The following is a 24,195-nucleotide window of genomic DNA, read 5'->3' as shown; positions in this document are numbered from 1 at the left end:
CAGGGAGGAAGTAAACAAGCTATTTATATCTGTAGTTATAATGCTGGGGATTGCCTCTCTGATTTGAGGCAACCTTTGAACGAAGTTTCCTCAAGATACAACCTGCAATACAATATCTATATTCCTCTTAGCAAGTTCTAATTATGTTTGAATAGTTATTTATAGACTCAGCTTAAAACCTTAGCTAAACTAAGACAAAATGTATTTAGTTTGATTTTTTTTTTAAATTTAGAAAACAGATCAAGGTGAAGGCTTGAGGCCAGTTCAGTCCACCCGTTAAGGCGCCAGGTTAGAAACCAGGAGATTGTGAGTTATAGTCCAATTTGGCAACTTTGGGCCCGTCACTCTGTTTCAGCCTATGACATGAAGCTTAGGCGACATGCCAGATGTCAGTTCCTGATGCAACCAATGATCAACACTTGATTGATTAAAAAAAAGGACTTTTCACTTGCAGAAAAAACCAGGAAGGAAAAAAATCGAGAGGTGTACAGTAGCAAAGTGTCTTTTAAAACCTAATTCTAATTTTAGTTCTTGTTGACGTAGCATTATCGGTCTCTTAAAATTCCTTATGAAAGATCCTAAACTGAAAGGTACTTTTTGTGTTAAACAAGGGTGCAGCAGCCAACAACCGTCCTGTAGAGGAAATGGAACATTGCATGCTCAGAGTAGGTGTAGCCTAAGAATAGAAGTAACTGAAACATTGGGTGGTTTTACACAGCATTTTGAAGGCACTAGTGCAGTGATGGCGAACCTTTTAGAGACCGAGTGCCCAAACTGCAACCCAAAACCACTTATGTATCGTCGGATGCCGGGTGGGCGTGGCCCATTGGGTGGGTGTGGCCAGTTGAGTGGACATGGTCCATTGGGTGGCCGTGGCTGCAGTGGTAACAGCAGACTGGGTGGGACTAAAAAGTTCAATCAATTCCAACCTTGCGAGATCTTTTTTTTTTCCCGTGAGAAGTTGAAATTGATTGATTGATTAAACCTTTTATTTTATTTTATTTTATTTTATTTTTGCACACGGCGGTGGAGGCCTAAAGCGAAAAGGTTTTATAAAACTCAGCTGAAGGCCTAGGACTGGGGCGATGGTGCGTGTGCCCACAGAGAGGGTTCTGCATGCCACCTGTGGCACGCGTGCGATAGGTTCGTCACCATGGCGCTAGTGAGTTGCTTATTTTCTCATAGGAAAGTAGTATTTTTTGTTTACCCTCCGTGCTTTATTTAAATTTCACATTATTTAGTCACTGATTGATAAAATTGAACAGTCTGAAGTGATATTTTTATTTGTTTAGACTAGATTGGCTTAAATAGCTTGTTCCAGTTTTGTAATTCCTTGTTCTCCACTTTTGAGCCTGGGAGTTGGGACATTGAGTTATGGTGGTTCTTGCCATTTTCTGCGTCTTAGGTTTCCTATCTGAGGTCATGCAAAACCTATTCTCAATAATGGTTGTTCTAAGGGTTCCGTATCCTCCTCACTATGATTTTATACATATGTAGAAACATCTGGAGGAAATAGTTTTTGGATATAAGCTCCTGTGAACTGATGATAATTCTTCCTTTCATTAAATCCAGATGAGGTGTTCTGTTTTTATATTTATGCTTATGATTGGTAGGAGACAGAATCACTGGGCCAGTAGATCATACTTTCCTTTAAGATGAGCTTCATATGTGAAATATATCCAGGTTATGCTGCGAATCCTATTTAAGATAGTTTGTGCTGTCTTATCAGTTAGCTCTGCTACTGGAAGACAAAATTAGGCCTTGGGGACGTCCAATTGAAATTGGATGAATGAAGCTACCTTTAAAAATGATTCAGGCCATTTTGTGGGTGTCAGAGACTATTTGTCCCTCTTACACAATCATGTTGTCCATGGGGTCGCGATGGGTCGGACACGACTTCGCAACTAACAACAACAGCACAATCAGAGATTATGGCATTGCTTGGCATGTTGATTGTCCATGCCCTTCCTTAGCTTCAGTCTGTCAGTTTTGATCTTTAACTAAGCTAAACATGACAAAGTGTGGGAAGGAATTAACAGAAAAAAGATGTATATAATACTTTCATAATCATAATTCATCCTTTTCTCCTATTGGTGTGATACTTTGTTTGGATGTTCCTGATAAAATACATTTTAAAAACATGCCTCAATCCAAATTCAGGGCAGAAAATATCTCCTTTCTTAAGTATTACCCATTTAATTAAGGTTTAGAAGTCTCAAAATTATGGAATTGCTTTCTCAAAGGGAGGTACTTCACATTAAAAGTTAGTTGCCTAACTGTGATCATCTTCTTTCAAAAAGCTTTTGATCCTTGATTTCTTTTCTACATTATTTCTACATTTCTTTTTTTTTTAAAGACACTTTCTACCTGGTGAATATATTTTAATCTGGGATTTAAAAACCGCACAAATAAGCACCAGGTTTGCAATGTTCTGTTGGAATTTTTAGTATTTTAAACAAGTCGGTCGTTCGTCTCTAATGGCATGTCTGGAATAAACTTTTGAAAATCTTCAAAAGACAGGTGACTTGTTGAAGATATCGAAGTAATCTCTTGGTCTTTACATTTCCATTTCATTAATATTGCATTTCCTCCTGAGCAAACTTTGGAGCCAGCAGAAAACAGACATATTGCTTGTGGAATATTTGGTTTGGATGGAGCCAATGTAAAAAAAAAATTCTTTGTGGTTGCTGGAGGACCAAAGTAAGATGAGAGCAGACCTCACCCCCTTTGAGGGGGGTCTGTTCCAACCAGAGCAGGATTAGATGAGTCGCTGTATTCCAGCTTGTTTATCTGACAGGGGAGAGTCATGATCTGAACAGATGGCCGCCATCTGTGCGTAACTCTGGAAACCCCAGTGCCACAAAATTAGTCTGAATTTTCTTCACCGGGTTGGTAAACAGGTGAAATGATTCCTAATAACAAACACAGCGTATTGTGTAAATGGTATCCATTTGTGCGTTTCCATAATAGTGACAAGAAACAAAGCAACAGGAGGAAGCGGAGCCCGGGTTGGAATTTTAAACAAAGAACATGACAGACTATTGGCATTTAGTCAGAAAGGCCGTAACGGAGCCCATCTAGGTAAAGATGCAGGAGCTGAGGTCCCCCCCCCAAAAAAAAGGTGCCATAGGAAAATGCTGCCTTTATTTGATTAAAGGAGTTGCTGTAGGAACCAAACGTAAAAATGTTGCAAATATTAACGGATAAAGCACAAGGCATCTTCAGCCAGCTATAATACCTTAAACATTTTTTTCCAGTTAAAACAGTTGTTATAATGTTAATGGACTCTAGTGCTGGCATAACCTCTCTTTAATAGACTTGAATGCAACCTTTTCCGTCTGTGCTTATTAAAGCTAACTAAGTGGGGAGGAGTTAATTGGAAGGTGATTCGTTCAATCTGCCAATATGTGGGAGATTGGCTGCTATACTTTGTCAGCTATTAGCTTCCAGATTTATTTGCTGGGTTATTTAAGAATGACCAATGTATAGAAAAACTGTTAAATTGCCCTGCCTTCACCTCCCAATGATGAGCCTGTTCCCCTTTATTAGTAATTATATGGACTGTAGATAGTAACAATTAGCCATGGTTCAAACCAGAATTTTTTTGGTATCTTTAAATTTAAAGTGTTTAAGAACAAATGTTCTAAGTTGAAGCATTTAAAAAATGCTTAAAAGATCTGTACAGTACAGCTGAGTCTAATCTCAGTAACAGTTGCAGCCTACTCTTGCTTTTCCTACATAAGGGTAAATCATATTATGTCTCTACTTGCTTCTTTACCATACAGGTAGTCCTCGACTTATGACCACAATTGAACCCAAAATTTCAGTTGCTAAAGAAGAGAGTTAAGTGAGTTGCATCCCATTTTACGACCTTTTTTGCCACAATTATTAAGCAAAATCACTGCAGTTATTAAGTGAATCATGCCTTCATTAAGCAAATTGGCTTCTCCCATTTGCTTGTTGGAAGCCAGCTGGGAAGGTTACAAATGGCAATTCACATAACGCTAGGTCAGTGCAACTGTCATAAATACATGCCAGTTGCCAAGTGTCTGGATTTTAATCACATGACCATGGGGATGCTACTATGGTTGTAAGTGTGAAAACTAGTCATAAATCACTTTTTTTCAGTGCTGTTGAACGGTCACTAAACAAATGGTTGTAAGTCGAGGACTACCTGTACTGTATAAATATGTGAAGCAAAACTCCATTCTGCTATAATTATTACCAAAATGTTTCCCTTCAAATTTTTATAATGTGCTAATAAAATTCAGCTTGATTATACTGCAAGGTACATTCTTCTGAGCCTGTGCAGCTTACACAACTTTATTTAAACTTATGCTTTAAAGGGATTATTTCTTCCTTTCAGCGTTTTAGGATGATATATCTATAATAGAAAATTAGGCACATTTACTGTTCATTACTTTTCCATGTGGGGTTCTGAGAGTTAGTTGTTTTGCAGGAATTGGCAAAAACCTGGTTGAGTTATAGTCAATATAAGCAATTTTGTGGGATGAGATATGTAGTTACTTTAGCAGTTTGTGTTGTCTTCCACAGTTCAGGAATTCTGTATTTTCTATTTAAAGTGGAAAGGAAGGGTTTTTATTCTTTCCCTATGCAGTAACAGCCAAATTACAAAATGGTGTTTCAACATGAGTAGGGTACTTTCCATCTGCAGTTTTATGGCTTGTGACTGCTGTGCTGATTAGTAGTAGACCCTCTGGAATTTCTCTGCACACGAGAGTAAGGCTGGAGGAAGATTATGGAAGGTTGTAGGATTGTCTGTTTTAACAATGGGCTGTAGCAGGACTTTGTTTGTATGCTGTTACATGGAAGAGAATGTGGATGGAAAAGAAGATCCTTGAAGGCAAATATAACACAGTGACCTTACCATGGTATTCACTTTCCTTTGCTGGAAGAGGATGTGATGTTTGCAGTCCTATTTTTATGTTTATGATTATCTTTTAGTTGTGGAGTCAGTATGTGAATGCAGTTCTGTTGCTGTGTGTGTTGTGAGACAGCTCCAGGATCATGGATATTGCACAATTGTTGGTCAGGGTATTGGAATGCAGAGATGTATGACATAGAATAAAGGGGAGTTTGGAAGAAACAGGGGCTTAAGAAGTAAAGGTACCCCAAGTGAGGCTAGAGAAGATGCATGCAGCCATGTATTTACACAAAAGTAAATTGCAAACTTTGAAGGAATTAAGGTTTACCATCCAACTCTGCAACTCCACGGAGGGATATAGTCAATATGGTCAGTAGCAAGGGTTGATCTGAGCTTCAGTGCAAATCGTGGCTAATAAAAGGACAAAAACACATTATGATGTTCAGTGTAAACTAGACAGTCCAGCAAAATGTATTTTAAAAATACTAACTAAGCTATCCATTCTCCTTTTATCTCCTCTCCTCCCCACTTCACTTTATGGCATTGTCATTACTTTGGATATTTTATATCTGTTTCTTCAGACTGGAGTCCCAGGTTTAGAAACTAATTTTTCTTTCCTTGTCATTGCCAAAGGGAAGCTCCGAACCGAGATACTGTCAGCCATAAAGTTGTTTTTGAAATGGTTGTTCTTTATGTGATAGAACATGCTCATTGAACCAGTAATAAATGCTTTTTACAGAAATAAGAAATGTTTGCCTCTTCTTGTTTGGTACAAGAAAAGCCATTCATGTTAATAACACGAATCTTTGTTACAGCAAGAGTTAATTTTAAAAATCCATGGATCAACTTTGAAATCTTGGGGAATGTTCCAATCTTCAGGCACACACCTTAAGAACTGTGGCTGTTTTTGTGTGTTTTAGAAATTGTCAGGCCTTGGAAATTTATTGCAATAATAATTAAAAACAATAAATGCCCATCCATTGGCACATAGTAGGGAAATGACTGGTGTTAGTTTGAGGTCAGAGACAATGATCCTTCTGTCAATGAGCATTGGTGATATTTATATAGATTTCAGTAGGACAATTGCCAGTTCCATAGGTTAATGCACCCTACTGGTGCCCGAATAAGGTATTAGTTATACAGTGAAATGTTCATTGCATCATATCTGTGGATTAAACTGCTACACCCTTGATCAGGGACAGGCAACTACAGGTAGTCCTTGACTTATGACCACAATTGAGCCCAAAATTTATATTGTTAAGTGAGACATTTGTTAAGTGGCATATAAATTTAATAAAATAAATAAATAAATTGAGTTTTGCCCCATTTTATGATTTTTCTTGCCACAGTTGTTAAGCGAAATCACTGCAGTTGTTTTAAGTTAGTAGCACGGTTGTTAAGTGAAGTCTGGCTTCTCCATTGACTTTGCTTGTCGGAAGGTCATAAAAGGTGATCACGTGATCCCGAGACACTGCAAAGGCCATAAATACGAGTCAATTGCCAAGTGTCTGAATTTTGATCCCACGACCGTGGGGATGCTGCAAATAGCCATAAACCATGAAAAATGTTCACAAATCACTTTTTTTTCAGTGATGTTGTAACTTTGAACAGTCACTAAACGAACTGTCGTAAGTCAAGGACTACTTGTAACGTCAAACGTTTCCCATTGCCCCAAATTTCAAGGATCCCTCTCTCGGCCTTCGTTCTTGTACATCCAGACCCTTTCTTCTGAATTGCACTGCTGTTGTGAACAGGAGTGTGAAACATTGGCCAGAGTCTTCCCTCATGTCCAATCAGAGCAGAGGTAGTCAGCTGACTCAGGAATTCTGGGAGTTGAAGTCCATGAGTCATAAAAGAGCCGAGGTTGCCTACCCCTGCATCAGAGGATATGAGGACTAAAGGTGTCGTTCTCTTGTCTCATAATGATTACTTGGTTCAGAATGCATCTTTTGTTTTGTTTTGTTTTGTTTTTAAAAAAACAACACACAGTAAGTATAACCCCACCAGAGTTTTGAAGCACTGAATGTTGCAGAACAAAGAATTGCTTAAATAAAGAAGCAGACTTTTAAAGATTTTTTAAAAATATAATTTTTATTGTTTCTACATAGAGAAAACCCAAATACAGAAATATATAAAGAAAAAAGAAAAGAAAAAAGAAAATGTGCAGAAGAGACTCGGTTAAAGAAAGAGGAAAAAATAGCAATTAAAAAAGTGACTTCTGACTTTTACAATAGTTCTAAACTTATTATCCCGACTCCTCCGTTAGCATTAGTGCATTCAATCCATTTTTAAGCATCAAATCCAGAAAACACAATTTCACTTTTTTCCTATTTTCATCAAAAAGTCCAAGGGTTTCTTCTCTTGTTTTGTGCCTGACCAAACGGCGGTTTTGCCATTTCTGCTAATTCTGCTATCTTCACAATCCATTCCTCCATTGCGAGTGCTTCAGTATTTTTGCATTGTTGTGCATAAAATAATCTTGCTGCGATGATCATATATAAAATAATTGTTTGTCTTTTCTAATTTGAGTATCCATAAGTCAATTAGAACAACTGGTTTCCTAACAATGGTTGGAAACTAATTAAGGAAAGAGCCAACCCAGAACTAAGGAGAAATTTCCTAAAACAGTGAGAACAATTAACCAGTGGAATGGCTTGCCTCCAGAAGTTGTGGGTGCTCCATCACCGGAGGCTTTTAAGAAGAGTCTGGACAACCACTTGTCTGGAATGGTGTAGGGTCTCCTGCTTGAGCAGAGGGGCTGGACTAGAAGATCTCCAAGGGCCCTTCCAACTCTGTTGTTCTGTTATTCTTTTGTAAGTCCTTTATATTTCTTAGTTAATTTCTCAGGTCCTATGCCAACAGCACAGCATTTTATAAAAATTCTCTCTTAAATTATAAAACAATGCAAATTTAAGTCCTTTTGTCCACATGCTCTTCCATTGATCCATCCGTATATTATAATTAAAATTCTTAGGCCATTTAATCATTCAACTTTTAATTTGTTCTTCATCTGCTTCAAGTCTCAAAAAGTTGTATATTCTTGCAATCACATTTTCATAATTTGTACACAATTCATTTTCATTTTCTGTTTTGTGTCATTCAGTCTCCATTATCTTTTTGTCTACAGTGTAATAAATCTTTTTTTAACTGTGCATATAAAAGCATTGAAAGTGAAAGCCCTCTGCAGTTAATTGCTCTCTTGATTTCATCTTAAGTTGTCTATCTTCTTGTATTAATAACTCTAGATACGATAACCGTTTCGCTTTGCTTGCTGGTTCTTTTCTATAAAAGGCTTCCTGTGTTGACACCAGTTAAGGTATTTTGGGCACAACCTGAGTTTGCATTTGTGCATATCCTTAATCAAAGCAGCTTACATTCTTTTCAGGATATTAGTATTCAGAAAGCACTATTGATTTGAAGACGTTTAATATCAATGATAAAAAGCTATTCTTTAAGCTTCTTAAGAATGGGGATGGTGTATAATGATCTGAGGGTCACGTGAATGGTTCTTAAAATGCACCAAGAAATTGTTTTTGCATTGGAATATGTTTTTGTTGGAAGTTAAAATTGATCACATTTACACTAGTCACATTGAAAACTTGAATGGGTCCAGTGGGCAGGTAAGCTCTCTTCTCTGTCTTAAATAACAAATAGTGAGGGAGAGAAATGTGGATGATATTCCTGAAATATCTGCAGACAGATATTGTTGTGTGGAAGATTCAAATAATTGGTTTTCTGTTGCCTTATGGGAGAAAGGAGAGTAGAAATAATATCAGTAATCTTTGATCTAGATCAAGGGTCTCCAAACTTGGCAACGTGCTGACTGGGAAATTCTGGAAGTTGAAGTCCACATATCTTTTAAGTTGCCAAGTTTGAAGATCCCTGATCTAGACCATTCGTTCAATAACTGCTCAAAGTTACTATGGTGGTGAACAAATGGTGCTTGTGACCATTCTTCTGAGTTCTGGCCATTCCAGCGTCCCCAAAGTCACATGATCATGATATGGGCTCTTGGCCACTGTTTCACAGTTATGAGTTGCCATCACTAAGTGATGTGATCGCACTTTACAACCATATTAGTTAGCGATGGAAATTTCTGTTCCAATTGCTGTCATAGGTCTGGGACAACCTATAGTAATAAGAGTAAATAAATAGTAATAATAATAAATTGAAGGAAATAGGAGGATTTTCTTAATAGGGGTGTCCTTGAAGAGGATTCGGAAGCTTCAGCTAATTCAGAATGTAGTGGCCTAAATAGTTTTGCACGAAACCTGACTTGCTCATGTGTTACTTCTTCTCTGGGAGTTGAGCTGGGTGACTATCTGCTTCAGGTAAAATTCAGGGTTCTGGTTATCACCTCTGCCCTATTACAATTACCTGGCTGATGGGGCAGGAAGGCACGGTATGATACGGGTCCCATTGATTAAGGATTGTCATCTGGTGGGACCATGAAGAAGAACCTTCTCAGTGGTGGTCCCTTCTTTATGGAACGTCATTCTCCTCCAGATAGGGTTGGCTTCCACCCTGCTGCTTTTCTGAAAGACCATAAAAACATGGTTTTGTCAGCAGGCCTGTGGACCATAAATGGGAATGGTGCTGATCAAGTGGCTGTTTTGATTGAATGGTTACTGCCATGGGGGGTGGGGGAGGGGGAAGTAGAGAGGGAAGATGACAATGATGATGATGGATCTTTTAAATTCTTTAAATATTGAAAGTTTCCTGGAACCACCTATGTGTGAGTTGTGCAGTTATATAAATTAAGAGGGAGGGAGGGAGGGAGGGAGGGAGGGAGGGAGGGAAGGAAGGAAGGAAGGAAGGAAGGAAGGAAGGAAGGAAGGAAGGAAGGAAGGATTCCATAGTGAAGTGGATATACTCAGGGTATTGTGAATTAATAGATTAATCCATGGATTCTTAGTGGGAACATTTTTGATATTCAACGTTGTTCATCTTATGGAAAAAAATCCTTAGAGGGTTTCAAAAGAAGACTAATTCATTTTTTTGTCCAAGTTGCTTTCCTGCAGTGGATCAGAACTTGAAATTGTTTTATTCTGACACAGTTTTTGTTTCATTCTGACTTCAGTTTCTTTGTTCATGACTGAAAACAACTAAGAGGTATGTCTTTTATTTTGGCTTATGGCTCCTTATAGCCCTAGTGAATCCAGTTATGAGAACCAGTAGTAAAATATTAAGCAAATTTTTTTACAATTAGAGGCTATTATTTCCACCCCATGTTTCAGTAGCTGTGAGCTGTTTCTGCTGTGCTGTTCCGTTGTGTTGTTAATTTGCTTTCTTATATAACATCTGTTTTATTGCATGTTTTATTTATTTACCTGGCTGTCATCCTGGTTGCTGTAAGAATGCAAAGTAGTTTGAAAATATATTCATGACAATTGTTTTCATCCTGAAACAGCAGTTGAAGTGATGATAAGAAACCCCATCACGTTGTTATGCTTTCAAGATAGAGGAAATTAAAAGTGCTGTGAGATTAGGGATTTGAGAAAGCAGTCTTTAATGGTGAAGAAATCAGTCTTTCAATGGCATGTTTTAGAAGCAGTCTTAAAAGCAGGGCTATCCAACCTTAGCAACTTTAAGATCTGTGGCTGGCTGGGGATTTTTGGGAGTTGAAGTCCACCAGTTTTAAAGTTGCCAAAGTTGGACATTGCTGCATTAAAGATTGAAGAACAATTAGCCTAAGTCTCTAACCCCTACTGAACATGCAGATGTGTTGAACTACAGCCTTTGTCCTGCAGATCCACACTCACCATGCTGGTGTGAATGATAGAGGTTGTCAGGCACATCTGGAGATTCAGTAATCTTACGCTTAGGCTAACCACAAAGCATAACCTTAATGCCCTTCAGATAGAGTTGTAGTTTAACTCTATCTGGAGGGCAGTTGATAAGGGACTAGTGTAATGGATCAAGCTTTATCTTTGGTTTGATTCAAGAACAGAAGCAAAAAAATGCTTGACTTGTCAGATTACAGTCATTATTGAACTTACCGAGTCTCAAGTATCGTTCTCTGTAATGTGTTTTTAAAAGTACGTGGATTCCCAAAAGAATGTCTCGTAGCCGCTTCTGAGGCTCTGGGCCCAGTGTCAGAATTGAGTGGCGTTTTCCGTATCCCGCAGCCGTAGATGAAAAAGGGTCTGATCTTAAAATCTCTGCATGCTAAAAGGATTGTGCGGTCTCCAAGGGTACAGTTGGCCAAGGACAGAGGCATTGTCAGGGCATTTTGAGATTTATGATACTTTTAATCTGGAGATGTTAAAAGCGGATGTTCAAATGAAAACATTCACCAGCTGCACGCAAGCCGCAATAAAGGCCCCGGCGATTCTGAAAGGAGGGTCAATCTCAGGAAGTTAGCTTGGGATGTTTTCACTGCCACTCTTCTCAGCCTGTCTCCACCCTAACATTCTGCACTAATAGTAATGCAAGGAATTAGGCATGTATTTTTGATGATCTGAGTCAATGCTTCGGGGGATTGATGCATCCAAGGTTAAATTTCTACAGAGTGAGAGTGATATACAGAAGGGAGAAATATCATATCTGCCCTCGCAGAGTGACTTTCTATTCCATACCTGTGTTCTGAGTACATAAAAGTAAATCTGCTTCAAGGTACTTACAGCGTGTGAACACGAGTGGCTGTCTGTTTTTTTAAACTGGGTGCCCAGACTGTCATTGCTCCCTCCTCCCCTTCTGTTGTTTTTCCTAAAGCGGTTAAGTAAGCAGAAGGATGGAAATGGAACAAATGCAGCAAATGGGGAAGAGACAGACCTCTTTCTGCAAGCAGGAGTTTGATATTCCTGTCCTCATCTGGACTTAGAACTCCCAAAATAGATGAAATGAGCTCTTAACGCCCGGAGAAGAGAATGGTTGGCTGCTACCTCCATTTATGCATCTGTGTGTTTTGTATTAAACCTTCCTTTCCATAAATTGTTCTCTTCTCTATGCTTCGCTATGGGAACACTTTAGTCTTTGCTTCTGTCGAGCAAGTGGGCTTCCCAGACAGCTTTTGTGTTATGTGCTGAGAAGCTGGCAACTCTTAAAACAGTCTCACTCTTTTTCAGTCTGAGACTCTTCCCTTTCCTTGTTCCCTCCCCCCATTTTCCCTTCGGCTCTGCTGACATTACATCGATAGATGTGCTTGAAAGGAAAACAGCAGAGAGAGTTGAATGTCTGCCAAACTCTCTTGCTGCCGCTGTCCCTTGTCTTTTCCCCCCAGATCTTCAGTTGTGTACGTTTATTTCTTTCCTCACTGTCTCTAGATTTCTTTGCTGCCTCTGTGTTTGTGTGTGTGTGTGTGTGTGTATATCTATATATATATGTCTGTCTGTCTATATCATCTATCTATCTATCTATCTATCTATCTATCTATCTATCTATCTATCTATTTATCATCTATCTCTATCTATCTATCTATCATCTATCATCTATCTCTATATCTATCTATCATCTATCTATCATCTATCTATCTATCTATCTATCTATCTATCTATCATCTCTCTCTCTCTCTCTCTCTCTCTCTCTCTCTCTCTCTCTCTCTCTCTCTCTCTCAGTTTATTATTCGGTAACTCCCTTAGGGATGACAGCTAGAGGACAGCTTTACACTCTCAAAAATGTTCTTCTTACCCTCTGTTGTGAGTCTTTCCCTATTGGTCCTTCAGAGTTGCTGATTTGTTGCTTAGCTAACCAGAGCAAATGAGACGAGAGTCAGGTGAGGTGATATAAAAAAAGTGAGATGGGCAGCAGCAGTTTTGATTTGACCTTTTCCAAGAATTTTTCAGTTCAGTTCAATTTTTTGAAGAGAATTTTTCTTTTTGCAAAAGAGACATTTACGTGTTGCTTGCTGTCTTTTCCCGCTTGGTGGAACGGATCTGTTAGCGGTTAGAGTCCTTCCTTCCTGGCTGTACTATGATGCATCCACTTGCATCTTTTAAACATTTCATTCTGATCTTCCTTGTATATTTAGTTTGGTGAAATGCCCCTTAGGTATCAGATTTAACATCTACAAGAAGGGGAGAAGTTTGGTTTGAATCAAGCCTGATGAGCTTCACTGTTTATTAGTATCTTTGTTAGAAATCCATCTGTATTAGTTGGATGGGTTGTGTTGAGATCTTGGATTTCTCATAACTGAGAATGAGGCACCGGGGGGGCGGGGGTGGACATCTAGAATCGGCATACAGACAACTCAATAATACTGTCCTAGTATTATATATTTGCAGAATCAAGAACTCCAGCAACAATTGGACATGGTAATTCCATCTCTACTTTGCAGCTAATATTGCCTTTTTAGGAGCCAGCCTCCTTTTCAGATGACTTTGTGATCAACCCAGTTACACTGAGGCAAGATATATTGCTGATAAAGTCACGAAACTGATTGATATGGCTGATGTAAAGTGCTAAGAGAATATATTTTATAGTAGAAACAACATTTTATTGTTTCCCATCATCGGTTAGCCTAAAATAGAAGGTTACCAAAATAATAAGAATGGGAGCAATTTGTGCCATATACATAGCAGCATAAGGTAGGCCTCGAGTTACAACGGTTCTTTTAGTGATTGTTCAGAGTTACAGTGGCACTGTAAAAAAAGGTGACTTATGACCGTTTTTCACACTTATAACCATAGCAACACCCCCCTGGTCACGTGATCAAAATTCAGACGCTTGGCAGCTTACTCGTATTTATGATGGTTGCAGTGTCCCAGGGGTCATGCATTTCCCCCTTTGTGGCCTTCTGACAAGCAGGATCAATGGGGAAGCCATTGACTTAACAACTAACTAACAACTGCAGTGATTCAGTGAACTGGGGCAAGAAAGGTCATAAAATTGGCCAGAACTCACTTAACAAATGTCTCACTTAAAAACGTGGGGGGGGGGGTCAGTTTCGGTTATGAGTCAAGGAGTCCCTGTACTCATGGTTCAGGAGTGACAAGTGGTCCTATACTGGTCTTCTGTCAGGGCTGGGATAGAAGAACGGCTTGTGTGCCGCTTTAAACCAGTGTGAATGATCTGAGGTCTCTGGGAGGCGTGTGTGTGTGTGCAAGGGTACAAAGCAGGCCATGATTTTCCAAATCTTCCTCCTCGTTTTTAGGGTTTGTGAACCTCTCGAGTTAGAGGGAGAACATGCTCTCTTTGTCAGGTACTTGGAAGATAGTTTATTTATTTATTTATTATATTTTTATACCGCCCTTCTCCCGAAGGACTCAGGGCGGTGTACAGGGCAATAAATATAAAAAAGGAATACAAAAGTTAAAAGCGATTAAATATTAAGCCCAAGTTTAAAACAGTATTAAAAACATATTAAAACCCCAACCCTAACCCATCAGACCAGGTCAGATTGCTCAAATAAATAAGTTTTTAGATCGCGCCGGAAGGAGCGAAGGTCGGGGGCCATCCGGAGCTTAACTGGCAGGCGGTTCCACAGGTCTGGTGCGCCCACAGAGAACGCCCTCCCCCTGTTGCAGGTGCCACAGAACAAAGCGGCTTTGGCTTTGCCAATTCCATAATGTTTAAGCCCTCTGCACACCTATGACCTTTTGTTCAGTCCTCTTGCTGAAAAAAATGGACCTCCAAGTTCTGGTCCTCACAGCATCCCCGTGATGACATGATTGCAATTCAGCACTCGCGTGCTTGTAACAACATCAGATTTCGTGCACAGACACATCTAGTTCGGATCCCACCAATAGGTATGTCAGTCAGGTTTATCATCCCCATATCCATAATTGTGACACTTGCATTTAATATCTTTTACCGTTTGTTGCCCTTCATCCAGTCTACACAGAGGCTGTCTGCTCTTCCATCTGCTGGTGGTATCCCCACTCTGAAACATTTAGTTATTAGAAATCTTCTCTATCTCAGTCTCCACCCCAGCTCCAGATACCTTAGGCATGTTGAGTAGTTTACTACTGCTGGAATTAGGGTTTATATTTCTTCTACAATAGATGGTACTTATATAAAAAAGTGAGCTTTAGTGGATGTGAAGAAAACCAGCTTGGAAAAAGTTGGAGCTACTTTTATGACCTGACATTTTCAATCTCTAGGCGGTTTTATGGGAGCATCTCAAAATGTTAAGTAGCTGGGCTAATCAATTTTTAGGAAAATAATCTTTGCATCTAAATGTTAAGTCGCTTCGTTTTTATAAAAGTCATTGTGCCGTGCATTCCACTTGCAGCTTTGAAGAAGAAAAGGATACAAATATATAGAGCTTTCATTTATTTTGAGCCAGATAGGAGAAAGCTCTTGGTCACATCTGGCAACTGGATAGCACAGGGGTCTTCAAACTCGGCCCTTTGATGACTTGTGGACTTCCACTCCCAGAATTCGCGTGCCTGGCTGAGGAATTCTGGGAGTTGAAGTCCACAGGTCATAAAAGGGGTTTGAAGAGCCCTGGGATAGCGTATACTGAATGTGGAAAGAGGGTGTGACCACTTAATCACATTTGTCTCTCATTTTTTCCCCTAGAGCAGGGGTGTCAGACTCAATTTCATTGAGGGCCGCATCAGCATTGCGGTTGCCATCAGGGGCCGGGCGGGTGTGGCCAGGGTGGGTGTGGCCTACTGGGTGGGTGTGGCCTACTGGGTGGGCGTGGCCAGCTCTACATCGTTCGCATCAAGGGTGCCTATGGGGGCCTGGGCAGGAGTGGGACAGATCTGAGGGTCTCTGGCAGGAGGAGGGTCTCTGGGCCAGGGCCAAGGCAGTGGGGGCCGTTCCCTCACTGTTTCCAGGATGGCTTCGCGGGCCACATGAAACCACTTCGCGGGCCGGATCCGGGCCCCGGGCCTTGTGTTTGACATGTCTGCCCTAGAGTTTGTAGTGAAACATATGAAACTGTACTTTATTTTAGTGACAACCTAGTGCAGAAAGTAGGACTGAGAACGTAATTTGCTCAAGGCCCCACGTAGAGATCGGCTGCCTTCCATTCTTAGCGACCATTTGTGGGTCCTGCAATGATCCTTGACAGAAATATTGACTGACTTGGTCTTCTCAAACTACTGACTCGAATCCTGGCTGGATTGCGTGCGCCTAAAGAGCGACCAACGTTGAGCCAGCTTCTCCTTTGGACTGAGGCGCCACGAACACCTTTCTCTCTATACGTTTGCTCCTGCCATTGTTATTTGGACCGAGCTTCCTTGAGCTCTGCGTTCATTGTTAGGTACTTAAGACTTTGAAAGTGAGAACTCAGTCCTGGACTCCCAAGTTCTTACATTTCTTATTTCTCATCTGATGTACTGAAATGTACTGTGGTACCTTTGTACAGTATTTTGCAAACATGCCAATTAATGAAAGCTTGTGTTTTCTCTCTCTCTCTCTCTCTCTCTCTCTCCCTCCCACCCCCACCCCCACCCCCCCTTGCAGCCAGTTGCTGAACCAATCCCAATCTGCAGTTTCTGCCTTGGTACAAAAGAACAGAACCGAGAAAAGAAACCCGAGGAGCTGATCTCTTGTGCTGATTGCGGCAATAGCGGTAGGTGACTTTCCGTGTATTTGAGGCACCAGCATTTGTGATGATCCATTTGTTCATCTGGTTGGAGCCACCCTGCACTTGGCCTTTGTACTTCCTTAGGCCTGAAGGCAAGTAAACATTTCTAAAGATAATGGGAATAATCGTGGTCTTTCTTCCTTGGACTGTCACAGTGCTCTCATCTGCATTGATTGGCTAGGGTGATTCTGTATCAGTCGACAGGAAAGGACCCGACGTCAGCACTTGTTTAGCTGCATTAATTCCCAGCTCTTCAGGGATTTCCATGTGAGTTTCAGTGGAGATGAGGCACGAATCTATTAGTGTACAGTGTTTTAAACCAGGTGCTCGTCCATTGTCCGTGTTGCTCAGGGTCGGCAAGTTATAGTTGAGATAACATAAGCTATTTTTGTTCTACTAGTAGTCCTTGACATACGGCCATTCATTCAGTGACTGCTTGAAGTTATCACGGCACTGAGTGAATTATAGTTATGACTGGTCCTCATAGTTTCTTCCATCTCAGCATTCTCACAGGCCTGTGATAGTGATCTGGGTGCTTGGGAATCGACTCGCACTTAGGACTGGTTGCAATTCTGTGATCACATGAACGCCATTTGCAACTTTTCCCTGCTAGCTTCTCCAAAAGGTCAGTGGGGAAGGTGGCAGGGAAAGATGGCAAGTTGCTGGGATAACAATCTCTTCTGGCCCTCTGCTTGTGCGGTGCTGGCCACTGATGCGCCCCACGCACCCTCCATAATCCACCTCTTGTGCAGTCCCTCACATCCTGCCCACGTGTGCCTCTCACACCCTTGTTCTCTCCCCCGCCCAGCAGCAGCTTCAACTTCCTGCCAGCTTTCACTCTGACTTTGGCTTCACACGTCACCCAACGACTGGGAGATTCGATTAGCAATGGCAACTGGGATTGCAGAGATTGCCATCACTAAATGATATGGTCACGCCATATGATTGTGTTGCTTTAGCAACAAATTCTGCTCCTACCGGTAATTGTTTGATGTAAATCAAGGACTAGGGGGGAAAAAGGTAAAGGTTTCACCTGTCCAGTCATGTCCAACTTTAGGGGTGATGCTCATCTCCATTTCCTAGATGAGGAAGCCAGTGTTGTCTGAAAACACTTCTGTGATCATGTGACCAGTATGATTATATGCCAAGGCACATGGAACACTGTTACCTTCCCACCAAAGTAATAACTATTTATCTCCTCGGATTTGCTTTTGGACTGCTAGGTTGGCAGGAGCTGAGGCAAGAACGGGAGCTCCCCCCATCATGTGATATTTGGGACTCAGACTGCCAATGTTTTGCCTTGACAAGCCCAGCATCTTAGCCACTAATTCACTGTGCCCCCTACATCAAGGACTACATGGATTTAAAAACAGAACAATTTACCTCACTAACAAGTAAACAGAAAGGAACGTTGGATGGTCTTCAAACTTTCAACTCAACTCAACACAAATTTATTACAGCTCTAAAGACAGATAGGTTAAAAACAATAAAAGAAGTATTACATATTTCCATATATACAGGGCTTTTTTTTCTCACAGAACGCTTGGAACAGAGTTCTGGCACCTTTTCCTTTTACAAAAAAAACCCCTAAGTGTAATATATCTAAAAACAATTAATAACAAAAATACTACATATATCCAAATAAAGTAAAATAAAAATAATATAAAATAAAAAAAACCCAAATCTAAATAATAATGAAGTGTATTGAAGAAATGGTAGCACTGAAGTGGGTGACTTGAGAGATAATTTTCAAATCCTTGTCTAAAAGAAGTAACATCAAATAGAAATTGCACTTCCTACTTGGAAATTTCTTCAAGACAGGATGCCTGAGGTTCTGTTTAGAGTCCACGTGGCTTAGGGCAGAGGTCCCCAACCTTTTGGGCACCAGGGACCGGTTCCGTGGAGAGAGGTTTTTCCTTGGACTGGAGGGGGCATGGTTTTATGTGCTGCCTGCATCCAACTGGCATGCTGTGGACCAGTACCGGGAGTTGGGGACCCTTGGCTTAGAGTTTCTAGGGAACCCTCACCCCATGGACATAATCAAAGGTGCTTAGAAGTACCCTTAAAACGTCCAAACAGGACTGCTCTGGGCAAAGTATCCCACCTGGCTTACAGTGAAGGCCTTACAAAATTTTAAAATCGGAATAAATGATTAAATAGTCTGGAGCAAATCTTTTGGAAGCTAAATGATAAATATTGAGGCGTGACACTTATTTATCACTGTTTGGAGATCTGTATCCCAAGTTAGTTTCTTAAGGGTGGTGGTAGCATTGGAAAAACCTAGCAAACATAGATTTTTCATAGAGAGGCCTAGCAACTGAACTTTTTATCAAGTGCTTTTCAAAGCCATGATGAGTTCAGATAATCTGTAAATACTAATGGGGGCCAAACCTATAGGAAGTAGAATTAACTTTAGCCAGAAGTTGAGAAAAAGCATTCTCTAGCATCCAGAGAATCTGTGCTTGTTTTTGCATATAGGATAGCATTTTTAATAAATTTTGGAACCATCAATATGGCTCTAATGCATTTATTTTTGATTGTTTCAATAACATGAAGCTTTGTAAAAGAGCAAATTTGGGAGCCAATAAAGAAGCTGAGGGACTACCTGAGCTTGGAAGACCTTTGAGGCTGCAGGACTATAATGGGCTCCTTTTGAATGGTAAAATCTTACAATAGCTTTGCAATATGGCCCAATAAGAATAACGAACATGCCAGGATAAGGAAGCCTGAAATTGCACTGCAAGGTATTTATAGGTACGCACCTGTTCAGTTGGCATCCCTTTTTTTTGCCATTTATAAATTTTATGATGTCCAACTTTTGGCTTTCTGACAATTTATTGATAGATTTTGCTCTGTGCAAAATAAAGCTGATGTTTTCCTCATTCCCGCCTGTGAAGTAGACATAACAGCGACATCATCAGCATACGGTAGTGCTGGAATCGTACGATCAGCCAGAATGGGTGGATGATGGGCTAAAACGACATGGGGGTCCTGAATTACAGCAGTTCATTTAGTGAGCGTTCGAAGTTACAACGGGACTGAAAAAAAGTGACTTAAGCCCATTTTTCTCACTTAACGACCGTTGCAGCATCACCACGGTCAGGTGATCAAAATTTAGATGCTGGGCAAGTGACGCGTGACAGTTGCAGCGTCCTGAGGTCATGTGATCACCTTTTTTTGACAAGCAAAGTCAATGGGGGAAAGCCAGATTCACTTTACAGCCTTGTTACTAACTTAACAGCTGTAATGATTCACTCAACGACTGTTGCAAGAAAGGTAATAAAATGTGGCAGATTTCTATCATGCTTAGCAACAGAAATTTTGGGCTCAATTGTGGTCGTATGTCAAGGACTACCTGTATTAAGTTTAGATACACATTTACAAAACGGATTCCTCAAAACAGATGACAGGTCGTTCTATTATGAGCAGTATTTTTAGTGCCAGATGGCGTTTCTTTGTCCAAAAATGCTATGCAGATGAAAATAGAGATAAATTTAACAAGTATATGAATGGTACTTTGAAATTGTGTGTAAATCACAGACATGTTGAAACCATTTGGGTTTTAGCCATTCACAAAAATCTTTTAGAACTAAAATTTTCCTCACAAAACTGAAATGCAAAGTTGTTGGGCAAGAAACCATGTCCTTTTGAAAGCATAGCCTGTGAATTAATGCAAAGTGCTGAGAATGCGTTGAACTCTTTTGACAAACAAGCTAGGAGTCTTCTCCGGAAGTCAAGAGTGAGCTGCATTAGATTCTGTAACCTTACTTTTTACTAAATATTGCTGTTTTTCCTTGGCGTCGTGGAAATCACTCTTGCATCCTTGGCACGTACAGGTCATCCATCCTGCTTGAAGTTCTCCCCAGAATTAACCGTTCGGGTGAAGGCCTTACGATGGCAGTGCATTGAGTGCAAAACCTGCAGTTCCTGTCGAGATCAGGGCAAAAATGCTGTGAGTATCTGAGCTGAAGTTCAGCGCTGGGTCAGTGCTCCGGAAGTGATACCCGATGAACTTGCTCTAGCTAAAACATGGACTAATCTCTTTTGCAGAATTCATCTGATTTGCACTTGCACTCTGTGATTTGATTCAGCAACAATCACGGCACACCTTTGTAACAGCCATGTTAGAGCACTTTAAAGATACTTTGGGGCTATTTGGAAGCTAGAGCTGACACAAAGTGCGGTGGGAGCAGCTGGAGCTTAGTGCAGGAAACGGTCGTAACAATTGTGTTACTCCCAGCAGGTTTCTGGGCACAATCCAGAGCTCTGAGGTTACTTTTTAATGCTCCAAAGGGCCTTGTAGCCTGTGAACTACTATATCCCCTGCGGGCCTGACCATTTTCTGGAATCATCAAATGCGAGTGCTGCTTTGTGTCGTTCTGCGGCTGACATTAGATAGGCTAGTTTGCACGAGAGTGTTTTTGTGGCCCTTGTACTTATTTTTTCCCAAGTGATCCTTTTTCCTTTCTAACGTGTACAGTGGAGAAGGCCTGGCTGATTTTACTTATTGATGTTTATTTATGTAAACATTATTTAAGACTTTTTTTTACATATAAATAGAAAAGCAGAACATAAACATGTGAAAACAAAAGTTGACACTTTATAAATAGCATTAACAAAATATTTTGCACGCCTGTTAGTTTAATATGTTACTTGTCCCAATGGTGACAAATTTATTTAAAAGATAATGTAATACATATTGCTTCCAAAATTGTGACAATTTAATCAGCAACAAAATGATTATAAATCAGTAAATCAATCAAACTGGAATGTGAACAAGAAGGATTTCTAATTTTCAGCTACCACAGACAGAAGTCAGCTCTGAATGAAAAAAAATTGCAAAGCCAGTTCTATATGGGGTGACTGTCTTGTTCAATGTGGATTTTCATAAGGTTTCATGCAGAAGATGGTCCTTGTGGTTGTTCTGCTAACTTTAAAATATGAGCAAGGCATATGAAATAAGTTATTTATTCGCGTGGGGGGAAGTAATTATGAAGAAGTCATTCTCTTAATTTATTAAATGAGCCAGTTTGGTTTAGTGCAGGGGTAGGCAATCTTGGCTCTTTTATGACTCGTGGACTTCAACTCCCAGAATTCCTGAGCCAGCCATGCTGAGGGAAAAGGGAGAGGTTTCCAAGCTGAGCCAAGCTGGCTCAGGAATTCTGGGAGTTGAAGTCCACAAGTCATAAAAGAGCCAAGGTTGCCTACCCCTGGTCTAGTGGTTAAGGCACTAGCCTGGGAAGTGCAGACCATGAGTTCAAGTCCCACTTTAGGAATGAAAGCCGACTGGGTGACTTTGGGCCAGTTACTCTCTCTCAGCCCAGCCCACCTCACAGGGTTGTTGTAGAGAAAATAGGAGGAGGAAAGCGCGTTGGGTACGCTTGCCTCCTTGAGTTATTTGTAAAAATAATAAATTTATTTGGGATACAAATAAATTAAATTGGTTACAGTAGGTAGATTTATATCCTACCCTTCCTCTAAGAGTGCAAGGTAGCACAATCCACCACCAGTTTTATCCCCCAAACAGCCCCGTGAATAGTTAGACCAGTGGTTCTCAACCTTTACTTCACGGACTCATTTAAATACCTTTTGTGGCCACGGAATCCCAAGACGTAATGCAAGATTAAAATCACATTTCTCCAAGCCTTTGTGGACCTCTTGTGACGACATTGCAGGTCCCCCAGGGGTCCACGGACCACAGGTTGAGAACCATTGGGTTAGACCAGGGGTAGGCAGCCTTGGGTCTTTTATGACTCGTGGACTTCAACTCCCTGGCTCAGGAATTCTGGGAGTTGAAGTCCACGAGTCATAAAAGAGCCAAGGTTGCCTACCCCTGGGTTAGACTGAGAGAAGGTAACTGATCCAAAGTTATGCAGTGAATTTTTGTGTCTGGAAAGGGATTTGAAGTTGCTGTAACCACTATATCACAGTGGCTCCCTTAGGTATTCTGAACCATGGCCAAAAGCTTTGGTGACACCCTGATTGTAACTCTTTGAGTGTGCACATACAAGACATTAACCATAAACATCTGTGCTTTACAGGATAACATGCTATTTTGTGACTCATGTGATCGGGGCTTTCATATGGAGTGTTGTGATCCCCCTTTGACCAGGATGCCAAAAGGTAAGGAGGGGGAGGGGAGCTGAAAAATGATCCAAAATGGGAGGCAAATTTTCTCAGATTACATGGAAAATCTTTAACACACAGGATATAATTGATCGGCCGAACAATTTACACATTTTTGAGCTTCAGGGCAATAAAAGAAACTGCTTTACGACAAAGGAGCCAAGAAAATGAACGGAGAGACTGGATTTTCTTCCCTGCTTTTAACATAGGTGTGAAGCTGCTGGGAGATATCCAGTGGTTCAGGGTGTGGTATCATCTATATCCTTGTCTGGTTCCTATGGATTGCCAGGATTTGGATGGGAGAGAGCAGGGTGTACCTGTTGTTGTTGTTACCTGCGAAGTTGTGTCCAACCCATCGCGACCCTATGGACAACGTTTCTCCAGGCTTTCCTGTCCTCTACCATCTTCTGGAATCCATTTAAGCTCACGCCTACTGCTTCAGGGACTCCATCCAGCCACCTCCTTCTCTGTCATCCCCTTCTTCTATTGCCCTCGATCTTTCCCAGCATTAGGCTCTTCTCCAGTGAGTCCTTCCTTCTCATTAGGTGGCCAAAGTATTTGAGTTTTAGCTTAAGGATCTGGCCTTCTAAAGAGCAGTCAGGGTTGATCTCCTCTAGGACTGACCGGTTTGATCGCCTTGCAGTCCAAGGGACTCGCAGGAGTCTTCTCCAGCACCATAGTTCAAAGGCCTCAATTCTTTGGCGCTCAGCCTTTCTTATGGTCCAACTTTCACTGCCGTACATTGCAACAGGGAAGACCATAGCCTTGACTATACGCACTTTTGTTGACAGGGTGATGTCTCTGCTTTTTAGTGTACCCAAAGCATAGTAAATCTGAGCTGCTGTGGATACACTGGAGTTTTCCATTACCACCTCAAGCATTCCCTGTCAAGGAGCAGGTTCATGATGTGGGGATCCTTCTGGATTCACAACTCACGAGGGAACAGCAGGTGGATGCCATAACTTAGAAGGTTCCCAACTTCACCGGGTGCTTCAGTTGCAACCCTACCTCAGGCACAAGAACCTAGCCTCTGTGATTCTCATGCTTGTCGCAATCTAGCCAGACTTCCATAATGGGCTCTATTTGTGGTTGACCTTAAAAAGCTACCCCAACATTACAATTGATCCAAAAGGCACCAGGTTGCGTATTTTTTAACCTTCTGTCGTTGGAAGTATATAACGCTGGTTTGTGAACCCTGCACTGGATGCCACGTGGTTTCCAGGTACAATTTAAGGTGCTGGCTTTTAACCTTTACAGCCATTTGTGGTTCAGTTTTTAGGTAGCTGCAGAACTACCGACTCTTAACGAGCGTTGGCCTAATTGATCAGATCAAATGGGGAGAATCTTATTACTAACTCTTTGCTTTCGGAAGATCCAGGACACTAAAGGGAGCAGGCCCTGTGCAACAGCCTCCCAGTCGACATCAGGCTAGCTTCCACTCACTGAAAGCATTTAAAAACTTGAGTTTTCTAGGAAACTCTCTCGCTGACTTTTAGTATGCCATCTCCGTTTTCTACTTTTATTCTTGGTAGTTTTCTGTTTGGGTGCTGATGTTTTTTTTTTTTTACTGTTTTTATCATTGTTATCCTGTCAAGTTTTACTCCTCTGTTATATTCCGTGCGAGAATGTCTGGATAGAAGATAGAAATGTGGAACACCAATAAGGAAGACTGTGGTGCTCTGCCTTTGGAAGATACTGGCATGAC

General features: G+C 40.9%; 1 protein-coding gene across 1 annotated transcript in view; it reads left to right on the top strand.

The window, feature by feature from the left end:
• The window catches only part of KAT6A (lysine acetyltransferase 6A), a 70,663-nt gene that overhangs the window by 9,544 nt on the left and 36,924 nt on the right, over nucleotides 1-24,195 (top strand). Inside the window, exons 2-4 of the mRNA XM_083368323.1 lie at nucleotides 16,241-16,349; nucleotides 20,201-20,316; nucleotides 22,406-22,487. Coding sequence (XP_083224449.1) covers nucleotides 16,241-16,349; nucleotides 20,201-20,316; nucleotides 22,406-22,487 — 307 coding nt within the window. The remainder of the gene's footprint in view (nucleotides 1-16,240; nucleotides 16,350-20,200; nucleotides 20,317-22,405; nucleotides 22,488-24,195) is intronic.

Source organism: Vipera ursinii (genome assembly GCF_947247035.1).
Source record: "Vipera ursinii genome assembly, chromosome: 8".
Classification (NCBI taxonomy): domain Eukaryota; kingdom Metazoa; phylum Chordata; class Lepidosauria; order Squamata; family Viperidae; genus Vipera; species Vipera ursinii.
Note: the sequence above shows the minus strand (reverse complement) of the source record. Positions and strands in the feature narration are given on the sequence as shown.